Source organism: Pipistrellus hanaki, assembly GCF_964339955.1.
Source record: "Pipistrellus hanaki genome assembly, chromosome: 3".
Classification (NCBI taxonomy): Eukaryota; Metazoa; Chordata; class Mammalia; order Chiroptera; family Vespertilionidae; genus Pipistrellus; species Pipistrellus hanaki.
Genome location: NC_140505.1, coordinates 128046752 through 128072821, shown reverse-complemented (window position 1 = coordinate 128072821; position 26070 = coordinate 128046752). Strand labels below are relative to the sequence as shown.

Sequence of the window (26070 nt, the reverse complement as noted above, 5' to 3'; positions counted from 1 at the left end):
CCCGCCCGCCCCCTTTCCACTCTCTAAAAAAAACAATGGAAAAATATCCTCGGGTGAGGATTAACAAACAAAAAAAGATTTTCTAAATTCACAGAAATGCACACTCTGTGTAAATAATGTTTTCAGATTTACCTAAAAAGACTCAACACCAGATATCTTTTTCTTGTAACTCTGGATGAATTATGACTATTCCCACAAAAAATTTAATAAAGTAATATGACTTATTAAACAACCAGAAGATTATTTGGAGGCAACGTATTTTAAAATGTTTTTTGACACTGACATTTATCCTGCTTCATTAGTTAACATCAAGATTACCTGAAGATCTTTGATTATAGATACTACGGCAAAAACTGGTAATATCTTTTAAGCTAAACCAAATATCTCCATCCCCAATGGAAGACCAAAATCAGCAAGCGTGTATAAAAATTTTGGTTCAGCTTTGGATTTATCCTGTGCTAGAGTTTGAGATGTTTTAGCAATCTAATTTTAATAGGAAGAAAGTCATGGAAAAGCTAAATAATCTCTAAATTCCTTATAGAACAGTTTAATTCTCTATTAATTTGCATTTTAATTATTCTCATAATTTATTCTAAGATATTAATCTAGATATAACATAGCAGAAAAATTTTCAAAAGAGCACTGAAATCACTGTCAATAAACTGAAACCGATGTAAAGACCCAAGTCTAGGAAAGAACAGTGGTCCAAAACTTTTTTACCAAATCTCTAATAAAACTGCCAGGCTCACAAAATATTCTACAGTGGATGGACCAAATACTTAACAAAATGTGAGTTTTTTAAATGTTTTTATAGAGGGCATGTATTGGGGGGAGGCCCACAATGGTCTATGTACACAGATAATAATTTAATTTAAAAAAATTAAAAATAAATAAAAAATAAATGTTTTTATATAGCCCAGCCAGTGTGGCTCGTGACTGAGCATCGACTTATGAACCAGGAGCTCATGGTTCGATTCCCTGTTAGGGCACATGCCAGGGTTGTGGGCTTGATCCCCAGTGTGGGGCATGCAGGAGGCAACCTATTGATGATTCTCTCTCATCATTAATGTTTCTCTCTCTCTCTCTCTCCCTCCAAAATCAATAAAAAGTGTTCTGATCATTACAGAGAGGAGAGGATGAAGAAGGGAAGAGAACTTAAAAAAAAATAATAATAAAAAAATCATTCTTCATGATCTGCTGTGACCTTGTTGTTAGAAAAAAAAACTCACAGCGAAACCAAAGCAGTAAATGCAAGGCTCTACATAAGTTACTAAGAAAGTGATGGTTGAGAAAAGAATCCTATAAAGCTTCTTACTCAACATTTCAAAAGTGAGAGCAGTTCTCTTTAGAATAAATTTTTTTTTAAATGGCATGAGGCAAATTATTTACATCTACTTTATTTAGATCACCAATAAAATAAATTAAAACTCATTTACTTTTAAAATCACTTATTGTCTCAGGATAATTCACTACCATGGTATTGTATGCTAAAATGAACAATAACAATAAATTAAAAGTAGAACGAGTTACCATGGTGTTAATATAAACCTCCATTAGTGTCTTTAAAGATTATAACGCATTTTACATCTTTCCATTTCTACTAAATTCAATTGCCTTCCTAATGGTCTAAGAGGATGTTCAAGTATTTTTTTTTTAATTAGTTTAAAATGTAGTCAATCCACACACACAAAAATCTGTAGTCTTCCCAATGAACTATATATACTCTCTCATTCCTCTGCAAATTAAGAGTTCTACAAACTTACCGAAACAGATCCAAGTTATTATACTTCTCAAACCCAGGTTTAAAGAAGGATGCAATGAATTTCCGCAAAAATGGAAGAAGATTATCCCCTCGATTCTATTTTTAAAAGAGGAAGGAAGAATACACGTTAGGCTTACAATGTTTAATTAAAATCTTTTAAGGGAGGAAAACCCCTAAAGTTCACTATTTGAGTAGGTTTCTTGAATAGGTGGCATAGAGATAATTTCTATATTCTGATTTCCAAATTAAATTAAACTATTAAACAGCTTGACACCGAATACACCACAGTCTCAAGTTGCAGCCACCAATTAACTATTAAGCTTCTAATATATGTTTGGCACTGTGCTAGGTGTTGGGGATCCAAATCTGAATAAGACATGGTCGTTGCCCTCAAGGAGTTCTCTAAACAAAATTACAAAGAATTTAATAAGCGTAATGGTAGAACTATACACAGGGTATTTTGCAGCAGAGAGAGAAGGAATATCTAAAATAATTTACAGAGGGCAAAAGGACCAGTAAAAGAATCCTGAAGAGGCTGATGCCTGAAATAATTTATGAAATTGTGAAACATAAATACATCACATTTAAACATTCTAAGTCATTTCATTTTTACCTGCATGATGAAGAATTTGCACGTATGATAAAAAACCTCTGCATTCTGAGGATTTTTTTCAAATGCAGTAAGCCACACTGCCCTGGCTTTGTCATGCTGATTTGTTTGCAAATATAAAGCAACAAGGGCTTCCAACAACTGGCAGTTCACAGGACAAGATTCCAATAAACTTTTACAAAGTTCTACTGCAGCCTCATACCTTAACAAGAAAAAAACATGTCTATACATATTTTAAAAATCAACTTTTAACACAAGGTTAACTGTTTGCCAATTAAAAGTTTTACCTCTCTAGAAGCTGGTACAAAGCAATCATGTTTGTGTAAAGTGGAACACAGACCTCTATTCTTTCCTCAACAGGAAGGCTCTCGTTTGTGCAAGCTTTCACTGCATCTATCCAAAAATATCACAATAGCATGAATCAAATGTAGAATTAGTTATTTGACTGTTCTTTCAACTCTAAAAGGCTAATAGGAGAAGATGGTATAGCCCTTTGCTTGACCATCATCTTATTCTGAGCTCCTGGCATTTACCCAAAGGAGATATCTCCAAACTCATAAAATTCAGTCTCTTACCCTCACTTTCATGGTAAAAATAAACCCAATATGAGATCTTGCATCTACCAAAATTTTCATTTCAACAAATGTCCCTTCATTTTCCTAAATTCCTTAAAACTTATCTTAAAAAAAAAAAAAATTCAAAGAATTATCTTTTCTTCTTTCTCTGACCCACTTCAAGAGACCTTGACTGCTGTTATACAGCCATTTAAGTATCTCCCCCTAAACTAGATCTTTTGCTCACTCCTTCAAAATACACTTCCCCCTTGTAAAGAATACTTTACTTAAAAAGAAAAGAAAAGAAAAAAAAAGAAAAGAAAAGAATATTTTACTTGACTAGGCTACTTCTTAGAGAATAGTATCATATTTTACTTTGTGCGACTGTCATTATATCCTCCTTGCCCAATGGTAGTATGACCCCCAAATTTGAAGAGTTTAAAAGTGAATGCCACTCTGAAACTGTTCATTTTAAGTTCAGTTACAGGATCATAACTAAACAAACCTGAAAGCCTAGCTCTACATTCATTTTATGATTAGCATTTGATAATGTACTTCCTCTTCTTTTTCTTTTCTTTTTGCCTCTGCTTCTAAATGAATGTTTATATGTTCTCTTGGTCTCATATACTCCCTTTAACCTCTAACTACTATAGTTTTAAATGTCTATGTCCTCAAAGGAAATACCTCATAGCTTCAACTACTAAATAATTTACTGAGAGTACATTAAAAACTTCAAAGCATTTTATAATTTAGTAACTTTATGTTAATTAACTCCCAAATCCATTTCTCTATCCATAATTGTTCACGTTAGGTCTACTTCCTTATCTTCCTTATTTCCTTCTGCCAACAGGCATTTCCAATTGGATGACCAATTACCATTCACAAATACTATTTATACCACCAAAATCAGCCTTCCCATTTTATTAGTTTTCTACTAATGCACTTTCCTTTTGCCAGTCTCAAGACCCTGAATTCATCTTTGACTGTCTTCTCTCCTTCCCTGACATTTAATCTGTCCCCTGCATCTCTATGTGCTAACTAAATGTCTCTAATAAATACTCTCTCCCAGTTTACTTATTGTTTTTTTTTTTTTTTTTGCGTCAGTTATGGCAATAAGTTTCTGGTTAGTTTTCCTACCTGTGGTATCATTCTCTTTAGCACATTTTTTTTTTTCTCTCTCTTTAAGAAACTCTACTGTCATCAAGTCTAATATACTTATACAAAGTTGAAAATTTGATAGGTATCATTCCACATATGAAAGTCAATTTCTACTATTCTTTAGCACAAAACTCACTTTAATAAGCACTCTTCCTTCTTCTAATCTCCCTTCAAATCCAATGTACCAATTCTTATCCACTTATTATTTTTTACTTACTTAGCTCAGCCTAACAGAAATGTTCTATTTTCCCTCTTCTTCTTTGCTGGTTTATTCAATAAACATTTATACAAAGCACTTAGCAACAAGTCAAACATGGTAGGTACTTGGAAAATGTAGATATAAAACAAGGATCCTATTTTTGAAGAGGCCCGTTAAGTCACATCATAGTTGAGCTTCAAAATCCAGCTCTAAATCCTAAGACTTCACTGATCATGCCAACCTACAATAATATCTTCCCTTAGGGTTTATGGCCTGCATCATATATCTGTATCAGCCACAGATTCTAATCTCTTCTATAAGCACAGATTTTAGACTATATACTAATTCACAATTATCTGGTCTCATCTATTAATAATTATGTCAAATGTATAGATTTTATCTTCTGACTAGGTTATATACCTCTCAGTAGGCTTTATACCTATGTGTCCCAGAGCAGATAAATTATTTAGTATATAGTAATAACCAAATTCATTGATTGATGGATCAAATATTACTTGAAAAATAAAATATAATCTTTAACTTTCACCTTGATAAATTGCTTTTAAAAATTCAATCAACTCATTAAAGCTATCAAAATCTATTCATCTAGCTAATGTCCTTTGCTATAATCAGAAAGAATTATGTAGTGTTAATTATGTACAGTTCCTAGCATTCATAGGTGCCAGTGCCAATCTCTTCTGATTCAATACTTAATCTTGAACTATATATAGCATAGAACTACAACTTGCAATTTATAAATCTGTTCTACTTATGAAGAACCATAAAAGGGATAAGATATTTTAAATAATTTATAAACATTTAAACTTACCTTCAAACACTGCTAACAACATATCAGGGTTAGTCTTTACATCTTGAACTGTTTGCCATGGCATTATAAATGGTTCAGTGTTAACAATTCTTGAAGGGTTGGCATTAGATGGATCATAAAACTTTGAAGGGAGACTGCTGAATTCAATAAGATGTATGTAGGCCAGCCATGCCAAACATCGATCACTTGTTTTAAGGTACTCAGTTACTATTCCATCATTAACCGATTTCAATGCATTCTAGGTAAACGAAAAAACAACTCAGTGATTTTTTAAAATAATGACTCCTATTCCTAAGATTCAAATGTAAAGGCAACAACAAATAAAACAGCTGTATTTCTTTAAAGTGGTTCTTAAATGCCTATTTTAAAACTTTTGAAAGTCACCAATTTTTTAATCAAAAACTTTTTAGAAATATCAGTATCAAATTAACAAATTTTATTATGCTAAGATTCATAATATACTTAATGAAAAAGATTAAATTTATCTGAACATTTTAACTGCCTTGTTATTAAAAATCTAATAAGATAAAGAAAAATCAGTAAAAACAAACAAAACTCCGCATCCATTTGGCAGATTTTCACATGAACTAATTTTTTTACCTTCTTGTTTAAATACTGAAGTTTATTCTGGTGGATATTGGACATACATTAGTTTCATTTAAACCTCATAAACACTCTAAAGAAGGTATTATCCCCACTAAGTAAGTGAGGAAACAATCATAAACTCACTCAACTTCACACAACTTACTAGTTAGTGGTAAAACAAGAATTCAAATCTAAAGCCAATTCTCCACAAAGTATAATTAAATGCTACAACTATTTACCTGTAAAAGTGCAAGTGCACTTTGGGATCTTCCAGTAAATATGTGCAGCTGAACTCTAAACAAAAGAGCCTCTAAAAGCTGAAAGGACAGAATATCTGATGCTTCCCGTTTGGCTGCTCCCATCAGAAATTCCAACATTCTCTCACATACATAATCCTTTTCTTCAAAGGTGCTTTCTAGGTGCAGAAACTACCCAAAGAGATTTCATAAAATTAATCATGCTTCATCAGATAAGATGTAAAATGTATATTTTTCACATCTCATTATGAAACTGTCCCATATTAAATCAATTTCTACAAAAAAGGAACATTATAAATATACATAAACTCATATTCCGGTACTATAACCTGTATTTCCCCTTCTACCACAAGTTGGAAAGTAAAATCAGATGAACACTAGAATAATACTGATGTACTCAGAATTATCACTGAAAAAATTCCATCTTTTCTTTCCTTGAATCAATAGGTACATGATCCATCTCCAAAAGTTCACATTTATGATCACACTAGAGGCCTGTTGCACAAAGGTTCGTGCAATAGGCCTTCCTTCTCCCGGCTGCCGGCACCGGTTTTCCTCAGGTACCCGGGACCCAGGCCTTTACTCCGGCCACAGCGGAGAAGCAAAGCCTCTTCAGTCTTCAGTAATCTTCAGTCTTAGCTCGGGCTGGAGCCTTCAGTCTTCATTCCACGCCTGTGTATGAAAATTAACCCTCCATCTTTGTTGGGTTAATTTGCATACCCACTCCTAAATTGGCTGGTGATCGTCACAGATATACGGTCAATTTGCATTTCTCTTTTATTAGTGTAGATAAAATTTGCATTGCTTAGGTGTGTAACTGCATAAAAATTCTAAAAATAGCATTCATATTAGAACTAGATGACAAAATAATTATAAAGACTTAACCAGCCTGGCCAGTGTGGCTCAGTGGTTGAGTGTCAGTCAACCTATGAAACAGAAGGTCACGGTTCGATTCTTGGTCTGGGCACATGCCTGGGTTGTGGGATTGATCCCCAGTAGAAGGCATGCAGGAGGCAGCTGATCAATGATTCTCTTTTATCATTGATGTTCTATTCCTTTTTCGTTCCCCTTCCTCTTTCTGAAATTAACAAAACATACTTTAAAAATATTAATGAAGAAATTAAAAAGCCCTTTAAGACCAAACAATTTTAAGGAAAAATATTACACTCTAAAAATCTTGTGGTGATCAACAGCATTAATTTGGTACTATAAGACTCCAGGTAAAAAATCAAGCATATTTTACTGTTCACATCTATTCAATACTTGTGTTAGGCTAGTTAAGAGTGGCAAATTAATTCATTAAGGCAGGGGTCTTCAAACTACGGCCTGCGGGCCGAGGAGTCTGATCCGGCCCGCCAGGTTTTTTGGGCAGTGAGCGCAGCCGAGGTGTTACAGTAGGAATTAGTAGTTCATATAGTCCGGCCCTCCAGCTCTCTGAGGGACCGTGATCTGGCCCCCACTTTAAAAAGTTTGAGGACCCCTGCATTAAGGGATACCATGTTATACAATTATTTGTTCCGAATTTCAATTGGTAAGAAAATGATAGATCTGACAGTAATAGATTTATGGGAATGTGTATCTGAATCTAACAGCTTCTGAGTTTAGCTGGTAAGAGTTCAGATATTAATAAATATTTCTTTTGCAGGTAGATTCATTAAAATTTTAAGTTTAAATCTGAGAAGGAAACAGACCATCCTCTCAGAAAATGAGGAAGACCTATTTTCCACCAAATCTTTATATCTTGGCCAGGTTCAATATTAATATGAATTACAGATTAATATTTATTTCTATAAAAATGAGGACAGCCAGGCAGGAGTGGCTCAGTGGTTGAGTATCAAACTATGAACCAGAAAGTCACAGTTTGATTTTCGGTCAAGGCACATGCCCAGCTGTGGACTCGATCCTCAGTATGGAGTGTGTAGGAGGTAGCCAAAGATTCTCTCTCATCATTGATGTTTCTTTCTTCCCGCGCCCCCACTCCCGTCTCTCCCTTTCTAAAATCAATAAAAACATATTGAAAAAAATATAACACATAATATATTATTTCTTGGCATTCATGAATTCAAAAGAAAAAATTTTTCAGATGCTTTGCACAAAATTCACTTAACTTCGCACAAACTAAAACTGCTTAAGAGCCCTGGCAGGGTGACTCAATTGGCTAGAGCATTGTCCATACACCAAAAGGTTGCAGCTTTAATTCTGTCATCGTACACACCTAGGTTGCAGCTTTAATCCCCCAGTCAGGGAGCATATGGGAGGCAACCGATCAATGTTTCTGACTCTGTCTCTCTCCCCTTCCCCACCTCCTCTCTCTCTAAATATAAAAACATATCCTGGGGTAAGGATGAATAATAATAATTCTTTTGAAAAAACTACTTAAGAACAGGTATTAAAATGTTTTAAAATGTTCATATTTTTTCTATACCAACCAAGTTTTACAACAACAAAAATCACCTCTTTACTAAGTATTTTCTTCTTGTTTAGTCTAAATTAATCTAGAAACAAGTGGTTTTGAGGTTACTGGACAACAAAAGTTAAAGAAGATGATCTATTAAGCTGTATATCAGTATTTAAGATGACCCAGAGTTATAAATGCATATACACACACACCCACACGTGCACACACAGGACTATGTTATCTTTTCTACTCACAGTCCAAAAACTTTGATAATCAGGAGCATATTCAACAGCTGTTTCACACATTTCCTGCACCTCCTCTTTGGTTCCTCTTTTAGAAAACAATTTGAGATAATGGCACCAAATTTCTGGATTGTCTTTGTTGTTTTCCAAAGCCCGCGCCAGAACATTTAAAGCAGAATCCAAAGACTCTGAACATAGCCTACATGTTTAAAAGAAAAGCAGGAAGATTTTTTGTTTTAATGTTTGAAAATTTTTAAATTGGGTTACTCTACTGAGTCATTTTAAATTCACTTTCTACTAAAACCTACCAAAAAACCAGTCACATATGACAAAAATTGATAGATTAGAATTCTGTCACATTTGTTCCTATTTCCCAAAGACCCAACAATTCCTTTCTAAGTGGATGCTCAGTTAGCATTTACCAGGTAAAACTACTGTGTTATAAAACCACTAAATTATCAACTTCAAATGTGCTTTATGTCTGTACTCAGCAATACCTTTTTATGATTTACACTGATCTGGGGATGGGAAAAGTTAAACAATTCTCCCTCAAGGCCAACTACTGCCAGTACAAAATATCAAAGCTTTCAATATAATAGTTCTTTTCATCAGTCAAGGTCTTGCTATATCTTGGAGAAGCTAATTGTCTCTCGTGATCCTATTCATAAATAATGTACAGTTCTTTGGCCTTCACTCAGTAAATGAGTCAGAAAAGAAAACACTGCAACTTATCCCATTAACATGGAAATGACACACAGGGCACATGAAATAAGCGCCACATTCAGTTATGTAAGGTGTATTAGCATTCTGCAGTGCTGCCTTATTAAAAGCTTTTATACTGAGTTCTACAGAGAAGCCTGTTTAAAAAAAAACACCTGAATTATTATCATTTTAAAACTGAGACAATAAAAGATTATTCCTAATAATAAAAGATTATTTCTGGTAAACTATCAAAAAATAGAGTTAGATTATACATTTATACATTAGAAGCTGCCAATTGTGAGATAAATTACTATTTAACTTATTTGCATACATATAACACTACAGGCAGAAAACAAGGCAAGTCACCAGAATTTAGAGGATCTTGAACAAGCTTTAAATCTCCAAATGAAAATTAACAAAATTTAACCTGTCCCACTACTTTTTTAAAAACCCAATAAATAATCCTTATACCACTGAGAACTTACTGTTTTTACTAATCCTACTCTGAAATAAGAGCTCACTAGAGTTAAAAGCTATAGCTAATTTATTACCTATACACTGAGACATGCACACAACTAAAGATCTAATCTTAAACATTTTCTAATAGCTTTTAAACAATAAAGTGCTTTAGCTCTGTCAAAAAAAAACACAAAGGCTCCATTGATACTAGGAAGGAAATGTGATTACCACAGAAGGAATGAACCTCAAACACAAAAACATAAATGTGCAACAGTTTAGCCGAAACCGGTTTGGCTCAGTGGATAGAGAAACGGTCTGCGGACTGAAAGGTACCAGGTTCGATTCTGGTCAAGGGCATGTTGCGGGCACATCCCCAGTAGGGGTGTGCAGGAGGCAGCTGGTCGATGTTTCTATCTCATCAATGTTTCTAGCTCTCTATTCCTCTTCCTTCCTCTCTGTGGAAAATCAATAAAATATATATTTTAAAAATATGCAACAGTTTACACAAAGACTAGAAGTAGACCTACCCTTCATTTTGACTCAAGTACTTGTATGCAAGTTTGAGCCAAAGTTGTACATGAGAAGGGTTTTCAAGCACACTTGCTTCTAAATTAGCAATGTCATCAGTCTCATTTGTAAAGTATCTGACATCATCTGGAGTCACAACTGTATCCAAAGCTGGAACTTTTATTCGGTTCTCTGGCTGAAAGGCTACAAAAAGATATCATTAGTTTCATACTTTCTCTTACTCACAGACACACACACAAAAAAACGAGTCTCATCTTTAAACTAGGAATCTGCTGGGCCAAACAGAAGTATGGGCTCCCTACTTTAAGGTAAGTGCCATCATCTGATAATTCAAATTCATGAAATTGTAAGAGAAAGTTATAATTTATAAAGATTATTTATTCCACCATATCTAAATTAAGAGAAAAAGTGTTACATTAATGTAAATAAGCACAAGAGAGCATACACCTATCAGATATCTGCTAATACACAAATAGCAAACAATTATGGAAACTTGAGATTATAAGGCAAGATGTGCTTGACAATAGGCACTCATTTGTATATTACTCTGTTCATTCATTTATTCATTCATTTTGTGAGCCTACTTACTGCATGTCAGAAAACACAGGCTCAAAATCAAAGATTAAATAAATAAAACATCTGCCCTCAAAAAGACAAAAGCCAGGCAGTGGTTTGAAGTTGTCACAATTACTTAAGAGTCATCCCTGGATTTACTGAACCATACAAAATGCAATGCAAGGGGCAGTTCTACACAATGAAGAACTACTAACTGCCTTAAATGCCAAATGGTATAACTGGTTTTTAAAAATATAAATGAAAAAATAAAAATAACTACAAGAGTAGATACACCAAACGATTAGTAAAGTAAAACACCACAACTGAATGATTCAGGATCTTAAATTACTTCTTACCATACTTAATTGGTCCTGTGGACTGTTCATCATCACTACTGAAACTATTCTCTGAAATGGGTTTTCTCCAAAACTTTGGCTTCCACTTTCTTTTATCTTTGTAGGTTGTAAACGGAGGTGCTAAAGTAGACAGGGAAAGACTCAGTTGACATATCTAGTTTTTATAGTTTTGAAGGCTATCCAAATAACAATAAAAAAGAACTAAATTTATCCTGTTATGTTAGAAATGACATATATATAGTGTGTCCCAAAAAAAATGTATACACACATTAACAGCTGATAGCTCAATTTTGAAAATGAAATATATTTTTAAAATAATGCCTTTATAATTATTCAAAGTGTGTGTATGCATTTTTTGGGACACCTAATATAATTTTTTTATAATGAGAACATAATGCCAGAAATTTTGCTGTCATAGACACTACAATATCCTTCTGTGAGAGGGGGAGACATATATACTCACTATGGCCTTTACTTTCATTGATATTGCTAACAAGAAGAACCGCCATCTGGTCCATTGACATTCGATCTTTGTTTACTCCAAAAAGTTTCTCAACATATTTTTCTGAAATTAGACCAATGATATTATCATAAAAAGTATAAAAAACATGATTTCAGAGAAGAGGCTAATTAAAGAGTATGAAGTGAAGAACAGTTTAAGAATTAAAGAGAAGTATATGGTAGTAATCGAAAACACAGCTTCTAGAGGGCAAGGACCACATCTTAATTACTATGCAAATTTTACCACATTATGCATTCCAATTTTATCTGAAAAAAAAATATGTATTTCTTGAAACAAACTACAGAAGTGAAAATTAAAGTCCTAAATAGGGAATGATTAGATTCAGTGACTTTACAATCACTTTGGTTGTGATAACAATTTAATAAACTTAATATCTGGCACTAAATCTAGGGAAAAATTTAACATTTACTCATAATGTCTGACAATACCTATGCTTTTGACAATATCAAAGTGTACAAAGTCCTTTTTATCTCATTGTAGAATCTGAAACTATAAACATCTTTCTTAACTTCCAACTTCCCTTTATTTTTGAAAAATATAATAAAAAGAGCTTTATTTTAAAATCATTACTAAAATTTCCATACAAATGTTTATATATTCTTCCAAATAAACTAAACTGTTTAGATGAGTTCTATCCTAATGACTTTCTGCAGTGATAGAAAGGTTTATATCTTGCACTGCCCTACTGGTAAGCACTGACCACCACTGAGCTATTTAACTCAATAGTGGCTATTGGGCACTGAAATGTGGCTAGTGTGATTTGATAGAGGGCATTTTAATTTAGATTTGAATAGCAACATGTGGCTAGTGACTACTGTATTGGACAGAGAAGAACTAGATAAAGTGTCATAGATCAATATACTGAATCATGACAGCAATTAAAAGATGTCAAAAAAAAACTGAATATTACATTTTTAAATTGCCTAAATTCAAATTTTCCCTTGGGGAACAAGAAGAGGTCTTTAATAACCTGCTGCAGCAGCAATTTCTTCATCAGTGCTTATCTCTGAACAACCAATCAAAGACAGATTATATGACAGAATGTCCTGGAATAGCTGTTTTCGGCTAAGCGTATAGTCTTGTGTATGCTGCCTAAAATAAAATAACACAGAAAAGATAATCATGTACATATCAAAACCCAAATAACCACAACTGTCTTTTAGATTATAAAATGTTCACATATTAAAACTACTCACCACTGACAATCGTCATCATTACAGGTTCCTGTTAAATCAAAACGGCAGAAACACTGATCCGGTTCAATCATATTACTGTATGATACTGAGCTTAGGGGAAGTTTCTCCTTAGTTCGATAGTATGGACTAAATCTAAGAAGAGAGATGGACATATTATGCTTCATAAACATAACCTAGAAAAGCTTTCATTTTTCCTTCCCAACTAAAATTTCTATACTTAACCCTTTGCACTCCGCTGTCCCCTCTCAGGGGACATCGGAATTCTAGCATATCACTCGGATGTCCCCTCTCAGGGGACATTGCAGTTTATTAGTGATTACAGGGAACTGAGTTAATTCAACACACATTTCCGCCATTAGCGTCGAGTAGCTGGTAGCCAATGTCCAGAATGGTTCGGAGTGCAAAGGGTTAATTACTTAATAGCAAACCTCTACCCTCAGAATATAAAGTGATAGGGCCAAACTACTTTTATACCCAGAACATAAAAGGCCTGAAATAGAAAACAGAAATTCTTTATTTTAAGTAGTGTTTTCACATCACATAATAAAATACTACATGCCGAAACCGGTTTGGCTCAGTGGATAGAGCCTCGGTCTGCGGACTGAGGGGTCCAAGGTTCGATTCTGGTCAAGGGCATGTACATTGGTTGCGGGCATATCCCCGATGGGGGGTATGCAGGAGGCAGCTGGTCGATGTTTCTCTCTCATCAATGTTTCTGGCTCTCTATCCCTCTTCCTTCCTCTCTGTAAAACATCAATAAAATATATTTAAAAAAATAAAAAATAAAATACTACATAATGCTGGTATTTCTTACACACATCACCAGCCAACAAAAAACTAGGGAAAAAATCTATACTACTTAGTAGGTGCTTTACAATTTTACAATTGAATCATACCCATTTAACAAGCTCACAACTTGTAGAAGTTTTTAAGACAAATACAACCTCCCACAAAATTAATCATCTGAGAATACCTAAATCAACTTTATGAGAGCTGGCCAATGCATTCCTTACACATGGTAACAGTAAAATTAAAAATTCTTGTAGGACTCGTTATTCCCCCCCCCCCCCCTCTCTAAAATCTCTATCAGGCAATAATCAAGAATTCACAATTCTACCAGTAGCAAGAAATCAGAATCTGAGCCGAAACCTGTTTGGCTCAGCGGTAGAGCATCGGTCTCTGGACTGAAAGGTCTCAGGTTCAATTCTGGTCAAGGGCATGTACGTTGGTTGCGGGCACATCCCCGGTAGGGAGTGTGCAGGAGGCAGCTGGTCGGTGTTTCTCTCTCATCGACGTTTCTAGCTTTCTCTCTCTCTCCCTTCCTCTCTGTAAAAAAATCAATAAAATATATATATTTTTTTAAAATCAGAATCTGATAATAGTTAATAAACCCAAGTGTGAGCTAACCCTTACTTCCTGATATGATTTGTGGTGTATGACAAGACACTTAATTTTTACTTTCCCTAAAAGAGCAAATTCATTTTCAGTGACCATGATTCAATTTCTTTTTTCATTATCATCGAATATTCAAAGTTGATATAAAAAACAGGAGTAATCCTGAAACTGAAGTTTACTGAGTCTTTCTTTTATACCTGTATGACTTAAAAGCCAGAAGAGGGCTGTGGTAGGGACTAAAAGGACAAGGCTTCACTTCTGTTGTTTTATTCTGTGCTGTCATAAAATCTACATCCACAGAAATCTCCTGCAAAAGAAAACAATAACTTCATAGAGCAAATAAGGCTAGGGTGAATTCTATATATTTTTAAAGAATTTGAAATGTTCTATTACCTGACCACACAAAACTTTTCCTGTAATGCCTGTTGTGGTTTTTAAAATCAATTGTTTTAAGCTGTCAGCTTTTGAATATAGTTTTTGCAATTCACCAATTTTTAGCCCTAGAAAAAGTTCTGGTTTTTCTACCATGTTCTTAGCTTTGTTTACGCATTCTTTGTTAGGTGTATCAGTGTGCTTGAGGTTAGGTTTAGTAAAAGAATTGGATTCTAAGAAAGATCTTCTTCGTTCCCTGTTCGACCCAGACAAAATCTCATCATCAACATCATTTTCCTCAGTGTCCAAACTCAATTTATCTTGAGTCAGATCGTGAAGTGAGGGTTGAGGTAAAGAAAATTCAGGTTCCTCTTCCACAACTGGAGCGATATTTTGTTGTTCCTTTGCTTTACGGGCCCGAGCTTCTTTCAGTTTTTGAATTTTCAGAGCATATTCATATTCTAGCTTCTGTAATCGTCTTTTTTCCATAGCAATTAGTTCTGCTGAATGCTTTCTTGGACTTGATACTGGAGAACTGTCCAGTCTCATCATTTTGTTTGGCTGGGGGAGAAAATGATATAAATATTTTATATCGCTATGATTTTATAAACAATTCTGGTAACTGTGCTATGCCCACATACAATGCCAACATTATAAAACTAGATAACAAGCATAAAACAGTTTTACAAGTCTCCAACAATTTTGCTAGCTAATCTATAAAACAAAAAACAAAACAAAGTAAAGGCAAAATAAACAAGGTTACAAAAACATGGATGTCATTTGAAAACAAAGCTTTAATCTTATTCTATTTGAATATGCAGGAATGAATTATTTTATCTATTGCTTGCCCTCAAAACTATCATAAAAACTTCCTGCTTTCCAAAAATAAAGTATTTCTATAAACAACTTACTCCAAAGCGATCTTGTTCCAGTTTTCGTTTTCCTATTTCTTTACTAGCCACTGCCTTTGCCCGAGCAAACTCTTCTCCATACTTTAGAGTCAAAGCTTTTTTAATTGTAACACGTTGTTGCACTTTGTGAATCTGAAAATAAAGGATAATTCTAAAAATGTAAATGTGAACATTAGAAGAGAAAATAACTTATTTTTAACACAGCAGAGTATTCAACTGAAAATATAAATATTCCAATATTATGTCTCAAAGGAGAACATTGTTTTATTAAAAATTTGGCCCACCTAGGAATATATCCCAAGAAACTAGAAACACCAATCAGAAAGGATATATGCACCCCTATGTTCATAGCAGCACTATCTACAATAGCTAGAATTTGGAAACAGCCTAGGTGCCCGTCAGCAGATGATTGGATCAAAAAACTTTGGTACATCTACAGAATGGAGTACTATGCTGCCATAAAAAAGAAGGAATTCTCATCCTTTGCAGCAATCTGGATGGAATTGGAGAACATCATACTGAGTGAAATAAGCCAGTCAATGAAAGAGAAACACCACATGACCTCACTCATTTATGAATAATTTATGAACATTATAAACTGATGAACCAAAAGATAGATATAGAGACAATAAAGCAACAAGCAGACTGTCAAATTACAGCAGGGAGGGTAGGGAGATCTGGGGGAGATAATAGATCAACCGAAGGACTTGTATACATGCATATAAGTACAACCAATGGACACAAAACTCTGGGGAGGGAGGGTATGTTTGGGGGGGAGGACAATGTTAAAATATGTACACAGATAATAATTTAATAAAAAAATGTAAAAGAAAAAAAAAAATTGGCCCATAGCCAAGAAAGGTTTGGCTCAGTGGATAGAGCGTCAGCCTGCGGACTGAAAGGTCCCGGGTTCGATTCTAGTCAAGGGCATATACCTTGGTTGCAGGCACATCCCAAGTGGGGGATGTGCAAGAGGCAGCTGATCGATGGTTCTCTCTCATCTAGTATGTTTCTAACTCTCTATTCCTCTCTCTTCCTCTCTGTAAAAAATCAATAAAATATATATTTTTTTTAATTGGCCCATAAAAAAATGGGTTGTAAACCTGAGGCTACAATATTTTAATTTAAAAACAAAGAACATTACTTGTTCCTGAAGCTTCTTCAAAAATATTCTGTTGACGTTGAGAAATTTCTCTGTTGCTTGAAGCTGTTCTGTAAGTTTGGCAATCTTTGTTTCAGCATTTCGAACAGATTCTTTCTTCTTAGCTTCTTGCTGTACTAGATGCTTTAAAACAGATTCATCTTTCATCAAGAGAATCCTAATTTAAAAGTAACAAAATCCTCATTAGTATTTTTCTAAACTAGTGGATTAAACACCATCAGAATAAAAATTACAAAGCAGTAGCTCATTTTTAAATATTTATTTATGATATACAGGTGAGAGTTTAAAAAAATTAATATAATATTTTTATACTCATCAATCATACAGGTATTTAAATAGGCAGTTACATTTTATAAAAGTAACTATAGGTCTGATCTTTTTTTAAAAAAAATCATTTAAATCTAAGTTAATGTGAATTATAGTTGAAAAGTTAATAGTAAAGGTTTAATGTTGGCTGATTCTGACCCCATATAACTTCTGAAAAATGAGGAGTTAAGCAGAATGTTCTGTTTAACTTCATATATAATGCTAATAAACAAACAAACACCTAATAAATATAATCAAGCACGTTTAACTTATAAATCTCTAATTCATTTTATCTAAAGCAAGCATGAAGGTGAAAAGGAAATATAATTTTTAAAAAATATACAGATAAAAGTTTGGAACTAAGAAGTAAAACAAGACAAAAGGTAAATTTATGGGTATAAACTTTCATCTTTTCAACTACTATACATATGGTTAAAAAATATGAGGCATTCTTCCCAGAAGACACCATATTTCAACAGTCACAACAAATGACTGTCATCTAGAATTAATCATAAAGACAGAAATGTGATAGAAAGAATAGCAAGTAGAAAAACAAAGAATTTTTAAAAACCTTTTCATTTGTTAAGTTATTAAAGAAATACAAATCTAAATAAATTTAGCTTAACCTCAAACTTTTAAAACAAACACAATACTTCTCATTGATAATTTTATAAAATTACGGTCATTACAATTATTTCATCTATAGAGCACATTTCAGATTTCTAAAACCAGGATGTGTCTCAACATTATGGCATATCTTAGTTCAGCTAACAGCATGTTGTCTTTCTTAGTAATGTATAAAATAATGGCACATCCTAGAAGTAATAATATATAGTACCTCAGACGAATATCATTTAAAACTGAAGACGCATTTGCAAAAAGACTGTTTTAAAGTATTTTATTTTGTTCAAAATACTTAGCATCCAATATCTTGTTCAGAAATTAAAAAGATAATAGTATTATATACTTAATATAAAAACTTACATAGTCACTATCTCCTTGACCTATATGTGTTACCTTGTAAAAACACTCCAAATTACTTTTTTTTTTCTGATTAAAAAAATAAAGAGGAAGAACCAAGATGGCAACATAGGTAAACACCTGAACTTGCTGCCTTGCACAACCACATCAAACCTACAACTAAAAGACAAAACAGAAATCATCCAGAACCTCAGGAAGGCTGGCTGAGTGGAAGTTATACAACTACCCACGGTAGAAGGGAAGAGAGAAGTAAACTGACACTGGGAGGAGTTGCAGATGTGCAGATGTGCAGAAGTGCGGAGTTTAGAGGCGCTCAAAAACAGGCTAGCAACTGGGTACGCTGTTGTCTTTTTCAATCAGGAGAGAGATAGAAGCAACCAACTGCTGTGAACTCCAGTTCTGGGAGAGACTCCAGGGACCCAGCTCATATAGGAAGAAACTGGACCATCTGGCATCAGGCCGGAACACAAGGGCAGCATACTCTCAGAGGTGCTTGCAGCAATCATTGTTCCTCCACAGTGCTGCAAAATACAGAGACCCAGGGACCTCTTCGGGGCAGTCAGTCAGCCACTGCTGTTTGCTCTGCCCTGATGATTCCCTGAGATCTCACCCCACCCAATTTACAACCCCACCCAAGCTGTGAGCAGAGGCTTTTGCATATGAATGGCCTGGCCTTTTGCAATCTAAAACTTAACAAATTGCAGCTGGGTCAGAGAGCTCCAGAGTTTCCAAAAGACCTAAGGCTCAACAGCAGCTTACATTGCTTCACAGTTGGGCCTCATCTGGGCACCTCCAAACCCCAAACAAAGAGGAGGAATCTACAGATCTCTCTGTAGCTCCTGCTGGGTGGCCTCAGGCAGTGGCTGACCTTACACCTCCTTGGAGATCCAAGAACCAGTGTACCCAGTGGTCAGAGTGAGACCATCCAGACTACAACTCTTCACATCCATAAGAGACACACTCAGGGGGCAGACTCAATGAGCACCAAAGCCCCATTGAAGCAAGTCTGGCCCCATAAGGATGTCTCTAGCACAGAAGTTCTCCCATTGCAGACACAACTGGTTCTCACAGCCAATTGGTCAATTTGACTGCAATCAAGGCTTAACTACAACAAGATTGTGCACACAGCCCACAAAGGGGTGAACCAAAAGTGTCCAACTCAGGTAATTAGGGAGGCTGAGCCACTGGACCCTATAGGACATGTAACACACAAAGCCACTCTATCAACACTGGGAAGCAGCCAAAATGTGGAGACAAAGAAACAGGTCACAAATAAAAGAAATTGAGGAAAGCAAACTACTAGATATAGAGTTCAAAACCACGGTTGTAAGGTTACTCAAGAATCTTCTAGAAACCTACAAGAAATTGAGACCCTCAGAATAAGGATGATTAAAGAGCTGAATGAGAGTTTCAAGGGACTTAGTGAGAATTTCAGATATCTTAATGAGGACATCAAAGGCATAAAAAAGGACCAGTCAGAAATGAAGGATATACTAATGGAAACGAAGAATAATTTACAGGGAATCAACAGCAGCCTAAAGAATGCTGAGAATCAAATCAGCGATTTGGACTATAAGGAAGCAAAAAACACCCAATCAGAAGATCAAAAAGAAAAAAGAATCCCAAAACATGAAGATAGTGTAAGGAGCTTCTGGGACAACTTCAGTGTACCAACATTTGTATTATGGGGTGCTGGAAGAAGAGAGGGAGCAAGAAATTAAAAACCTATTTGAAAAAATAATGACAGAAAAGTCCCCCTCTATCTGGCAAAAAAAAATTGACTTACAAATCCAGGAAGCACAAAGTCTCAAACAAGAGGAACCCAAAGAGGTCCACACCAAGTCACATCATAATTAAAATGCCAAAGGATAAAGACAAAAAGAATATTAAAAGTAGCAAGAGAGCCGAAACCGGTTTGGCTCAGTGGATAGAGCGTCGGCTTGGGGACTGAAAGGTCCCAGGTTCGATTCCGGTCAAGGGCAGGTACCTTGGTTGCGGGCATATCCCCAGTGGGGGCTGTGCAAGAGGCAGCTGATCAATGACTCTCTCTCATTGATGTTTCTAACTCTCTCTCTCCCTTCCTCTCTGTCCAAAATCAATAAAATATATTAAAAAAAAAAAAAAATGTTATTAAAAAAAAAAGTAGCAAGAGAAAAACAGTTATGTACAAGAGAGTTCTCATACAACTGTCAGCTGATTTCTCAACAGAAACTTTGCAGGCCAAAAGGGAGTGGCAAGAAATATTAAAAGTTATTAAAAGCAAGGACCTATAACCAAGATTACTCTACCCAGAAAAGCTATCATTTAGAATTGAAGGTCAGATAAAGAGCTTCACAGACACAAAAATAAAAAAATAAAAAGCTAAAGGAGCTCACCAACAACAAACTACTAGTATCACATGAAATGTTGAAGAGTATTCTTTAAGAAGAAAATAAAGATTATTAAAAAGAGCAATAAAATGGCAATAAATACACACCTATCAGCAAATGAATCTAAAAGCAAAAATAAACAAGAAAACTAATGAACAAAATAAACTGATGAGTAAACCAGAACCAGAGGTATGGAAACATAGAACAGACTGGAAGGTGGGCAGAAAGAGATTAACCAAATAACTTATATGCACATATGCATTACCCATGGACCCAGACAATAGGGTGGTTAAGAACAGGGGCATGACAGGAACCTGGTGATTGGGGGAGCAAAGAGGGGAACATCTGTAATTCTCTCAACAGTACAGATTCAGAAAAAAATAAGATTTAAATTTTAAGAACTGGTTAGCAAATTATAAAAACAGGACAGAGAAAGTCTCACCATCTTTGCACAGAACCTTATATTTTTAAACGCATTATTTTTAAATCTAAAAGAGGACTGAGTAGCAGAACAAAGCTCAGAAATGTTGATGTTATCTAAAACCATTTTATTCTCCATCAGCTAATGATATCAGGGTGTCTGGAGTGGGAAAAAATGTCTATCCATAAATGACATAATTATTTTTATCAAGTATATACTGCTGGTCCTCATCACAAGACAAAAATTTTGTAACTACATATGATGATGAATGTTAACTAGACTTACTGTGATGATCATTTCACAATACATACAAATATCAAACCATTACGTACGTTGTATACTTGAAACTGTTACCTGTCAATTATACCCACATAAAATAAATAATCCCAAAATATGGCAATGTATTCAAATACATTCTATCATTCAACATATTCAACTTGTGAGGTTTTACACATATTCTTAAAATTCTGAAACACCTCTTGAACCATACAGTAGCCTCAGGGAACATGCAAGAGGTTTATAATCCTTAACTTTATATTCACAGTTTACAACACAAGATTTGTCCATGTGTCTTATTGAACAAACTAGATAATGACTATTTCCAACAATCAAGTCCATTTCTAACAATAAAAATATGCCTCTAAAGAATGTATTTCAAAAATAATGCCATAAATTTTAAAGAAAATTCCAAATAAACCATGTATAAATCTGAAGGGACAAACTCCTTTGAAGCCTTGGTATTTTTATTTAAATATTAATACTATTAATTTAGGTAAATATATAATTCACCAAATGATAACCTTATAAAATTCTACCAAGTATAAAAGAATTTATAGCCCCAGTTGGTTTGGCTCAGTGGATAGAGCGTCAGCCTGCAAACTGAAGGGTCCCGGGTTCAATTTCAGTCAAGGGCACATGCCTGAGTTGTGGGCTCGATCTCCAGTAGGAGGTGTGCAGGAGGCAGCCAATCAATGATTCTCTCTCATCAGTGATGTTTCTCTCTCTCTCCCTCTCCCTTTCTGAAGTCAATAAAAATATATATACCGTATTAAAAAAAAAAAAAAATTGTTATCATATAGTGTATTTAGTATTAACATACACAACAAAAAGATATCCCTCTAACATGAGAATTAGATGCATGCAGTATTTAATCAGATAATGAGGCTCACCTCTGTTTTTTAAGTTTTGCTTCTGCATCTGAAACCTGCTTAGTAACCATTGCTATTCTGCCAATTCCATCAATTTCCACATCAGAGTTTGCTGGAGATGATGAACTTGTCTTCATTTGATCTGATTTAATCAAACGCTGTTTTTCCCGACTAAAATAATAAAGACAGGTGAATTATACCAAAGAATAAATGGAAATTATTTTTCTTTAGAGATGCATTCTATTTCATAATATAAACTAAAAAGTATTAGTCATATTGACTAATAACAATGATGACCAATATGCATGACCCAAGATGGTTTTCAAAGCAGAGAGTGTAACTCTCCCTTATATTAGCTTTTCTTGTTCTCTAAGCTATTTTGATCTCAGTGCATCACTAAAGTCAAGTCTACAGATGATCATCTGGCTCCCCCTCCTGTGTGAGTTGTAAAAATATTAACTCTGCATCTTGAATAAAACCATGCACTATTCACCAATGCCAATAAAATATATACAGACTTAGTTAGCAAAATTGCACGTATCTTTAAAGCTAGTTACATAAAATGCCACTTACTTGGCAATCTCTTCCTTTAACAATCGATATTCGATCTTCTTTTCTTCAGGCAAAGATTCAGGTGTTCGCAAGGGATCATTTTCTTTTTCAGATTTTGGAGGTACCTTCGGTTTTGAAGCTTGCTAGAAAACATTTGAAATCAACCAGATCAATAACCTTCACATATCTCATACTAAGATATATATATTTTACATTGCAACCTAGTGTGCATTTATATTTATATATTAAGAAATAAGTGACTATCTTTACTATTTTATATTCCTTTTATAAATTAAATTTATTTAAGTAACATTGCTTCATAACACACAATTTTCAGATATACATTAAAATTCAACATCTGCATTCTCTATTTAGTGCTCATCACTTAAAAGTCTAGTTCCTTTCCTTATCATATATCTTTGACCCTCTTTACTCACTTAGCCCTCCCCTAGCTGGTTGTTAACCACTAAACTAATTACATAATATACTAAGTAATCAAGGCCTACAGTTTGAAAATAACTAAACTATATCATATCCAAACAACTGCTGCATTAAGAATAGGGATAAAAGATGCACTTAGCCGAAACCAGTTTGGCTCAGTGAATAGAGCGTCGGCCTGCGGACTGCAAGGTCCCAGGTTCGATTCCGGTCAAGGGCATGAACCTTAGTTGCGGGCATATCCCCAGTAGGGGGTGTGCAAGAGGCAGCTGATCAATGATTCTCTCTCATCGATGTTTCTAACTCTCTATCCCTCTCTCTTCCTCTCTGTAAAAAATCAATAAAAAAAATAAAAATAAACAGTTGCACTTAGATTATACACTTCAATAAAAACTATTTTCTGGTAATGTAACACAATTTCAAAACAGTAAGTATCCTTAGTACAGAAGACAATTATCCACTATTCTGAAAACAGGACAAGCAGAAATAAAAATAAAGGGGATCAATAGCTAAATCTATCTAAATGTATACATGCTTCATTATCTATAATAGTAAAGGCATAATATGCTAATCAGACCAGACAGCCAAACAACCTTCCAGACAAAGCCAGAGCTCAAGGGCCAAGCCTCTTTGCTCGAATTTTGTGCCTTGGGCTTCTAGTATTATATAAAGTCCAAACAAATAAAATATATCCACAAGTTAATATATTAAAAATCAATGCCTCGCCGAAGCCGGTTTGGCTCAGTGGTAGAGCGTCAGTCTGTGGACTGAAAGGTCCCAGGTTCGATTCCGGTCAAGGGCATGTACATTGGTTGTGGGCACATCCCCGGTAGGGGATATGCAAGAGGCAGCTGGTCTATCTCCCTTCCTCTCTGTAAAAAATCGATAAAATATATATAAAAAATAATAATAATAAAATAAAAATCAATGCCTCTAGGAGGTCTAATTTTCCGGGGAGGGGGGACTGGAATATACTTTAATGATTGTCAATAAGTTATCTTTCTTTTTATCTTTCATTATTGCACTCACCTCAGCAGTTCGTCTTGCTTCTTTGATCATGGACTCCAATCCACCAAAAACACTATTTGTTGATTTGGAAGCCTCTCCATCAGATTCACTGTCATCTGAATCATTCAATGTTACAACCACTGATTTATGCTTTGGAAGCTGCAAAGACAATATATTTGCTACCCTTGATGACAAAAGTATCTCTATCCTGTTCGTGGCTCTACCACAATTAGCTGCATGGTCTTGAACAAGTCACTTAACCTCCTCAAATTTCAATCCATAAAAATAATGGGCTCCAAGTAGACAGACTATGGTTCCTTCTAGTTACACTGCAAAACTGACTTTGTCCCACTCTAGCAATACTGGTTACCTGCCAAAAACATACAATATTCTATATTCTCAGGCTTTAAAAACACTACTATGATCACCTTCTTCATTAAGTTTTATTTTCTCCAGTTTCTATAAAGAACCATAATGCCATCTTTAAATTAACTCTTACAACCGAGATAAAAATTAATAATTATAAATAATTATTTTTAAAATATTTTGGCTTTTGCAGTTATAATATAGAGGGTAAGAGGCTAACTGTGGTTTACTTAACAGAGGCAAGATTGCAGTTTGGCTTTGTCCATTTTACTTAAAAGCCATTAGAAAACAAGGCAGAAAAAATTGTCATTTCCATCTCCTTAATCAACATCATAAATTCTTACATTACAGTACAGTCATTAATTGGAAAAATATGAACAAAGTATAAACCAAGACAGGAAAAATAAAAATTACAATTTGCTAAAAATTAAGTAGAATAGACAGCCGAAACCGGTTTGGCTCAATGGACAGAGCGTCGGCTTAGGGACTGAAGGGTCCCAGGTTCGATTCCGGTCAAGGGCAGGTACCTTGGTTGCGGGCATATCCCCAGTAGGAGGTGTGCAAGAGGCAGCTGATCGATGACTCTCTCTCACTGATGTTTCTAACTATCTCCCTTCCTCTCTGTACAAAATCAATAAAATATATTAAAAAAAAAAATCCTGAATGGACCAATGTATAAAGAAGAAAAACTGAGGCAAGCATACCACTCTGATAAAAATAATGCTTTCCCCATAACATTACCATAAACTCCACCATTTTTCACGTGAAGATGATGAACCCATTTCATTATTAATACATAAAAAATAAACTTATATTTACATTTGACTTCATATGTATATATAAATAAATGAGGAGGAGGGAACAAGACAGTGAAATTGCATACAAATTTCTCACAGGCTGTTTGAATAATAGTAGGATTAAATATTTTGTTTGTTTGTTTTACCGAGATCACAGTTCGTGGAAGACGAGGTCCTCTGTGAAACTTTGGGTTCTGTATCCTAGGCTGAGATACTGTATTAATACTGACTATTGACAGATTGCTTCTTGGCACAGGCTGTGAATTGTTCAGAGCTGGAGGTGAAGGTGGGTCACTATTACTGGATGTTTCCTAAATTGAAGAGAGACAGATATGAAACACTAAAAGAAAGAAGAAATTTCTGTTGTCTTTAAAAATCTTGAGCAAATTAGTGCCACACTTATCCCTACTTTATCAAAGCCCAATGAATTCCAAATAACAAGAGAAGAGTAGGGCTTCCAAAAACTTAAGCTCATGAGCACCACCTAGCGGTTCAAGTATCTAAATTACCTCTGGCTTAAAAGCTCTTTTATTTGCTAGAGATTTAAGTAGTTCCTCTCGAAGCAGCATTTCTTCCTCCTCTTCCTCATCTGCAAAAGGTGGTTTCGGCGGCTGTTCTGGATCTTCAGGTGGAAGAGGTGGTAAAGGTGGTACAGGAGGTAGAGGTTCAAGAGAAACACACAATCCTTCCACATAAGGCTGGCTCAAAAGTGGCAAAGACTAGTTATTTTTTAAAAAAAGAAGAAATAATAATCACCATGCAAATTTTACCAATTCCAAATATTTATCTGTGAAGCATCATTAAATTAAAAAGGTAAGCTTTAGGTTATTATTTTAGCTATAAGTGTATTTGTAAATCTCAAAAACTATCCAAGAATTCAATATTCAGCCATTAAATGTATAATTTTTGCAATAAAAATAAAATCAATATT

The 26070-nt window shown here is 34.7% G+C and overlaps 1 protein-coding gene across 1 annotated transcript in view; it reads right to left on the bottom strand.

Moving 5' to 3' along the window:
- The window catches only part of ZFC3H1 (zinc finger C3H1-type containing), a 64669-nt gene that overhangs the window by 9928 nt on the left and 28671 nt on the right, over nucleotides 1-26070 (bottom strand). Inside the window, 20 exon segments of the mRNA XM_084878862.1 lie at nucleotides 1764-1858; nucleotides 2376-2574; nucleotides 2660-2765; nucleotides 5113-5350; nucleotides 5937-6125; nucleotides 8607-8793; nucleotides 10283-10466; nucleotides 11195-11314; nucleotides 11658-11759; nucleotides 12688-12809; nucleotides 12914-13045; nucleotides 14506-14615; nucleotides 14702-15241; nucleotides 15592-15723; nucleotides 16736-16910; nucleotides 22000-22149; nucleotides 22552-22673; nucleotides 23998-24135; nucleotides 25286-25450; nucleotides 25649-25858. Of these exon segments, the coding sequence (XP_084734988.1) occupies nucleotides 1764-1858; nucleotides 2376-2574; nucleotides 2660-2765; nucleotides 5113-5350; nucleotides 5937-6125; nucleotides 8607-8793; nucleotides 10283-10466; nucleotides 11195-11314; nucleotides 11658-11759; nucleotides 12688-12809; nucleotides 12914-13045; nucleotides 14506-14615; nucleotides 14702-15241; nucleotides 15592-15723; nucleotides 16736-16910; nucleotides 22000-22149; nucleotides 22552-22673; nucleotides 23998-24135; nucleotides 25286-25450; nucleotides 25649-25858 (3416 nt within the window).